Raw genomic sequence first — 7523 nt, forward strand, 5'->3', positions numbered from 1 at the left:
CTTAAAATAACATTTTTAAGAAGTTTATCAATTTATAAGCTATAACAAAGGTTGTTGTTTAAAACTGTATAATTTTCGAATATAAAACTAAAACAATAATATACTTATAACTACAAAACTTTAGTAATTATACAGACAAGAAAAATATGTTAAAATTTTTTTTTTTTTTTAATCAAAAAGTATGTGAAGTAACTTTTTTCACGTATTTTTTTTACATTGACATACTCAATTTGAAACATATGCATATATCTAAAGTATATAAGTATTTAACAGTCTAGAAAGACAGAATATCTTGTTTAAGAAAAATAAAGTCAGCAAAGGCAACGCAAAAAACAAACATGATGTTTAATACAAAAACATAAAATATTTACACAACACAAAAAAACAAAACTACCGTCGTAGTAAATAATAAAAATTGCAACTAAACAATATAACTAAGAAAAATAGTATTTTTTTTGTGCCATTAATTGACTATTCAAACAAACTAAACATGTTCTTAATATTGGCCACTTTTTCAAAAGACACACAGAGGTAGTGAAATTGAAGGTTAAAAAGAATAAAGTTTTTTACACAATATCAATAACTACACTTTGAATAACTGAAAAAGTCCATGTTCACTTTTTATATCTTGTATGTCAAGTTGGTAAAAACCGCTAATTTTCACGCACAGTGTTTTGCTTAAGATATATTCCAAGTATAAATGAAACTTCAAAACAAATAAAACTTCCATGTATATGCTTCAAATAATAAGAGACGTCTTTATAACAAGTGTAGAAATGTATTTTGAACCCTAGTAAATAATACAGCGATTTTAGTTGTTCTTATTCTATTAAAAATGATTAGTTTTGAAAAAAAGATTAAATCTGTAATCTTAAAAAGTATATGTTTCTTGTTATGTAACGTCGTTTTTACAATGAGTCGTTTCGTAAGAAAGTTTTCTACTTGATACTTTACTGTAAGAAAGACCTAAAAAATTAAGTTACCAAAGTGGACTTTCTAGCACGAAACACTGTGTTAAAGTTTATTTAACTTCTTTTAGCATATGTAATTTGAAACTATAAAAAATTTACAGTAAAAGCTAAAATGCGTCTCAAGCACTAGCTTAAGAATATTTCTACAACGCTCATTTGGATTATTTTTTTTTGTTTATTTATTGCCTAGAACTATTAAAATTTTACGCCTCAAAAATGTCACCCACACGAGTAGTGACATTCCTCCACACAAACACATAGTGACACTACTCCTGCTTGTTGACACTCGTCGATTCCTCCTTCTTGTAGAACTTGTTGCAGAACTTGGGAACCACCAGCGCCAGCACCGCGCACACCAGCACTATTAGCATGTTGCTCCAATTGTACTTCAAGTCCGACATCATCATCGAGTTGAGCTGCGTTCCCGCCTGTCAAGTGTTACATGAAAGTAATTGGGTATTATGTCCTATTAACGTTCGTTTTCAGGCATCTTGAAAAAACTTTTATGAAGGCTCAACCAACACATAAATAAACATTAATATTTTTATTATACCACTGTCTGTTTGTCTAACTGTAAATGATACTAGGCACTGGTATTTATTTATTTTTTATTTTTGAATAAGTCTAAGAAGCTAGATCGAAAGCTTTATCAAAATCAGTTTAAATTTTTAAAACTACTATTGTCTGTAAATACATACTAAGAGGCAAAAATAATTTAATAAATTTAGAACCATAGATAAACAAAATTAATTTAATTTAATTGCAACTCACCGAAACAGCGATGTAGCTCAGGGGCGCCACCCCAATCAGAGTGGCGAGAAAGAACACCTTCACCGGGATATCAATGATAGGAGAAACGACGTTTATCAGCCAGTTGGGGAGAATGGGGGTGACCCGAAGGAACAAGATGTAGGAGAACAGGTCGTCGCGACGTTTGTCCACCTGTAGAGTTGAAACGTCGTTAGTGATAAGTCTGAAGGTTAGAAATGTCGCTAACGTAAAGATTCAAAAAAACAAAGTGGAAGTACTAGGGTTTAAAATGTCGCTGTTATGAAAATCTTTAAATAGAATTTTATGCAAGTTACAGATAAATAAATAAAAATTAAAAATGCAAATGTTTAAGAAAAAATTTTGTTCAGCTCTTATTTAATTAGTAAATGTGTCGTCAGTAACATTTCGAAATCAGTTTGAAGGGTAGAAAAAATATTTATACCGACTTGGTAAAAAGTCGTCATTGGTAATATATATGCAATTTTTATCAAAAGTGAATGACTTAAAAATAGATTCCTGTAATATTATATGATATTTAGTGTTTACTTTATATTTTGTAAAATTATAACAGATAAGGCGAATCTTGTATAGATATTTTTAACAGAAATCTTGTATGTATAACAGGTATTTGATTTAATATATTTATATACAAAAACTAGTTAACAATTTTATTTACTTTTAGTTTGAAAATTGTAAAAATTTTCTTTGAAATTTACATTTATTTCCAACCTTCACATTATTTTAAAAACTAATTATAATAGCCATTCTGAGCAGATGTATTTATAGCCGATTGCAAATGTTTAATTCATAAAAAAATTACGTAGTTAATTAGTATGTTAAAAAATGTAGGACAATAACCTTGAAGTTTACTTGTTTAAACTTTTTTTCGAAAAACAAACTACAAAAACAATTAAACTTTATATTACGTAAAACTACGTAAGGTCATACAACAAACAAGTATAACATTCTAGTGAACACGTCATTTAAAAGTTAAATCATAGAACTATTTTTAATTACCAACAAAAAATTATGGTTTAGTGTTTAAGTTAAAATAAGGTTTTAAATTATTTTCAATTATTAATATTCTAAAAATAAAACAAAACTTAACTTTAGAATTAACAAACAGGTTACCCTTACAGCTTGTTGTGTTATTTATTCATTCATACGTTTGAGCTCAAACTAAGTATTTATTCTCTACTTTTATGACAAGTAAAAAAAATTAATAAAAAAATTAATACTAACTTCAACTTTCCAATTTTCTATCCTGTCTGGAATATATTTTTGGGCAATTTTTCCTCCAAAATAATAAGAAATGAAATAGCAACCAGTTGCTCCAATGCCAGAGGCCTGTTGAATAAAAAACATAAAGTTATTTGTTAACATTTTAGGAATATATTCATTAATAAAAAAGTTATAGAAAAAAGCAAAATAAAAAAGTATTTTTACCTGCATAATGCATAATTTTTTTAAACATAAATACCATAAAGAAAAATTTAAACGTTCTAAAACATAAAAAAAAACTAATTTCAACCAAAAATTAAGTTTTGCGTTTTTAAGTCATCTGTTAATAAAAATCTTTTTAAAATTTCAAATTTTACATTTCATTTGAGCAAAAAGGGTACTAAGTAAATACATAGATTTGAACTTTAATTAGCACAAACATTTTTAATCTAAGTAAAAATACTAACCAGACAAAAAATACATTTTAGTTTCATATTACAAGTACATAAATTTCTTAAACAAAAAATACTCAATAAAAACTTTTTTCAACTAAAAACTAGTTTTGTTGTTTTAAAGCCTTCTTTTCGAAGATTGAAAAATTTATATTTCAAAATTTAAGAAAAGAAGCCCACTCTTTTAAGCAGTAATGTAGTGAGAAAAAAGATGGAGTTTTTTTTGTTAAAACATAGATATTTTTATTAACTTATATACAAACACTAACCAGGCAAACAAAGCACAGTGCCAGGTAGGTTCCGTACAAAAATCCTGAAATCACCGACATGAATATCGAGCCGGGAATGGCGAATGTTTGCAAGCTGAAAAATAAATGAAGTTTACGGTTATTATGAACACTTTGTTGCTGAAAAGTTTGTGGCTGAAAAGTCAAGTTTAATGTTAAGACTGTATACTTTTAATATTATTAATTTGATATAGCTAACTTATTTAACATTTTTTTATAGAACATATTAATTTCTGAATATTTTTTTTTTTCAGTTTAATAAAAGTTTTTTTATTCTACTTATTGTCTTTAGTTTTGAAATCAGAAGTTATTGGATATTGTATCAATCATAAAAAAAACTTTATTGGACATGTTGAATATTAAAACATGAAATAAAAGCTATTGTTATTACCTTTGTTTACTACGAAACAACAAAATATTGTTTATTTGTTTACATTATCAGCAGCACATGCTTTATGACGTACATAATACACTGATTAATTATTTAATGCAAATTTTTGATTTTGTCACCTTTTAGCTAACATGCACCCAGTTAATAGCAAAATTCACTGCTATTGTAATGAAAAAACTAGTTTAAGTAATTGAAAACTATTATTTTAATTTTTTATACTAGTTTTTATTTAAAGTTTCGTTGCATAATAATGTTTATTCTTGTAATACTTTATTTATACATGGTAGTTAAAATTCTTTGTTTGATCAAGTTGTAAACATAATAAATAATATATAAAATTGACTAAAGTTCTATAACTTAAAAAATAAAAAAACTAGCAAAACACTTATTACAAAGCTAATTTTTTGAAAAAAAGACTAAAAATAAAAAATTATAGTATGCATACTAAAAATGAACAAGTTTATATCAAACAGTACTTAACAAAAAGACTAATTGTTAAAGTTAAATACCTATAGTTACACTAAGTTATAAAATACTACACAAATGTTTATACTTAGCTTATTACTGTCAATTTAATAGTTTTTTAGACGTTAGGTTTTACAATTTTAAATGTTTTCTTATTTTTGTTCTTTTTTATTTAGTCTAATAAAATCATTATATTTATAAAGGTAATAAATTAAAGAAACCTAAAAAGAAAATAAATAAAAACGAAAAAGTTTCATTTGTTCAGTTTTACAGTCTTCTGCCTACTATTCTACAGATTTTCAAAATACGAAGAATAAGTGCGCAAATGGCACACAAGTTTATTTCTGATTAAGATATAGAAAATAGAACTAACATATATACAAAAAACGGTTAGTGTCAATTATAAAAACAAATTATAAAAAATTAAAACTAACAATATATAAACAAAGAAGAACGTGAATGTGAGCTGGTAATAGTTTCCTTCTTCGTTTATGTACTTGAGCAGAACACCCCCCAATTGTCTCGCGTCTTCGATTGATCTCGGTAACTTCACCTTTGCATAATCATCACTGTGGTATAATAAAAACTATCAGTAAAAGAAAAAATATGTTGTGTTTTATTAAAATAACCAGGAAGTTTGTATCACGGTTGATTCAACATAATTTAAAAGCTTTTTTCTAAATAATTTCTTAGATTACTTATATAAAAAGAAATGAATTTGGTAGACGTGACTTTAAATAAGAAACTTAAACACAGTTAAATAAACAAAGTATATGGTCATATAGGTTCATAAAACATTGTTTTCTATAAAAACTCACGGTTCAAGCCCGTTCATTTGCTTGTATGACAGGTAGATTCCCACTAGGAACAAGCAGAACACTGTTACTATAGCAACCAGCTGCCATTTGCTGTCAGGTTCTTCATTCTGATTGGTTGATTTGTTTGCTGGTTGCTTACCCTTTATCATCCTTGATGCTGAAAGTTTATCAGATTATTTATTCAACAGGAAATCAATTGTATTATTTGTTAAGTAAAAATGTAGTATATTGTATTGTTTGATCTTTCATAATTGTATATAATGGCCTCATGTAGTCTGCTTTAGTGATAATATAAAATTGCTTTAACTTTTTGAATACAAAAGTTTAAGTGTTTGTTAAAAAAAAATTAAAGTAGAGATTTTTTAGGTATTATTAAATACAAGCTTGTTTGAGTAATTTTTAATATGTATTAAAAAAAACAGTTACCATAAACTATTATGCAAATAAAAATGAAGTACAACATTTTAAAATAAAAAATGTAAAACTTAATCTTCATTTTGTTTTTAAGTTTTCAGTATTCCAGTATCCATCAACTAATTACAGAATTCAAGTAGGCTAAATTAGTTTAGTATAACTATAAAACAACTTTTTAAAGTTAAGTAAATTATAAAACTTATGACTAAATTGAAAATAGCTACTTGCAGAACATTAACTTTTTGTTTATAGGGAGAAACAGAAACTCAAGCTGTTAATCAAATAATAAAGTATTATGCAATAAAAGTACTTATCAGTGCAACAACTTTGTTTAAGTTAAGTCCCAAGTTCATGGTTAATTTATCAAACTACATTTGTTTATTTAACTATACTTAAAATACTCAATATTGCATATTAGTAAACAAGTTATTAATAACTAATAAGTGTATAATTTTAACTTGGTACAAAATTAATAGTCTCTTTAAAATTTCTGTACAATCTTAAAAAAATAGATTTGATCAAATTTGTAATAAAAGTAGTAAGTCAAAAATCAAAACACAATTAAACTTGAAACTTATTAAAAACACTTTCTTTACAAAGTATAAAAACTAGAAATCTAAGATTTCAACTGTTAAAAGTTCAAAAAGATAGAAACTTTTGACAATTTCAGCAATAAACTTTACTATATTAAATGCAACAAAACAACACCAAAAAAAGTCTAATTTAAATTAACAAGAACAGCATTTCAGTTCTTATTGCACAAAAAAAATCAAGTCAAATACTTCAACACATTAATGTGCTTCAAATTACTGACAAAAACAAACTCAAGTCACTCATTTCTCATAATCTTAGCAAAATAGTGAATCACTCCGCTCATGTAAAACTTAAACAAATTAGCAAACTTCAACCCCTCAGTTTGCAACCCTTCAAATTTACCGTTAATAAAGTTCTTCCTTTCCAGGTACCCGTACAACCTTCCTGTCAGGTGGAACTTCCTGCTCGGTGGTATCGGCACCGGCACGTTAGGGTTGTGCCCAAACGCCTGGGTGTGATGGGACTTTTTTGGTGGGACCAGGGACAAATTGGAAGTGGCCATTTTGTCCGCAGCCTGCTGAAAGCCTTCTAGTAAACTTGATTTTCTTTCCAGCATGGGGGATCCACTAGGAGTAGAACTTTTGGTGGAGGTCAGGTAGGAAGGAAAGGAGTACATGGTCAAGTTCTGGTCAGGTTTTTCCAACGCGGCTTCAAGAACAGGGTCTTTTGGCTTAGGGGTGGCTTTTTCCTCAGAAGTGTGCTTTTCTCCCCATATAGACCAGCTGGACTCGCTGTCAGTGGTTTCGATTTGGGGGGTTGTAATTGGGAGGAGGGACTTGCTGCTGCTGCGGGACCACAACCAGGAAGAATCGGCCATTTTATGTTAATCTTATTTCTTTAAAAATGTTAAATTTTTTTTCTGGCTTTTAAGTTTTAGTGAAAACTTGGTTTTACTAAAGAATTAACAAAATTAATTGCAACTGCTTATCTATGAGTAGAGTAAGTGAAAGCTTTATTCGAGTAAATAAACATAAAAACAATAAAACTGACAAAAAAGGAGCTTTTGTAGGATACAACCATAAATAAAACTTAGCAAATAGTTTATAAACTTTTTAACAAATATCAAGTAGGTCAAGATATTGTTGTTAAAAATAAAAATATTAGAATTACTAATAAAGTTTAGAAATGAAAAAGCTTAA

General features: G+C 27.4%; 1 protein-coding gene across 1 annotated transcript; it reads right to left on the reverse strand.

Moving 5' to 3' along the window:
- Nucleotides 1-229: 229 nt before the first annotated feature.
- Nucleotides 230-7201, reverse strand: LOC145845172 (transmembrane protein 41B-like). Its single transcript, XM_082952593.1, has 8 exons — nt 6659-7201; nt 6101-6158; nt 5377-5533; nt 4993-5127; nt 3685-3778; nt 2985-3089; nt 1743-1913; nt 230-1399 (listed from the first exon to the last, which is right to left on the reverse strand). Exons 1-8 carry the CDS (start codon nt 7199-7201, stop codon nt 1238-1240), a joined length of 1425 nt encoding a protein of 474 aa, XP_082808719.1. The 3' UTR covers nt 230-1237.
- Nucleotides 7202-7523: the final 322 nt, after the last annotated feature.

This window comes from Thalia democratica, chromosome 9 (genome assembly GCF_965202585.1).
Source record: "Thalia democratica chromosome 9, ktThaDemo2.hap1.1, whole genome shotgun sequence".
NCBI lineage: Eukaryota > Metazoa > Chordata > Thaliacea > Salpida > Salpidae > Thalia > Thalia democratica.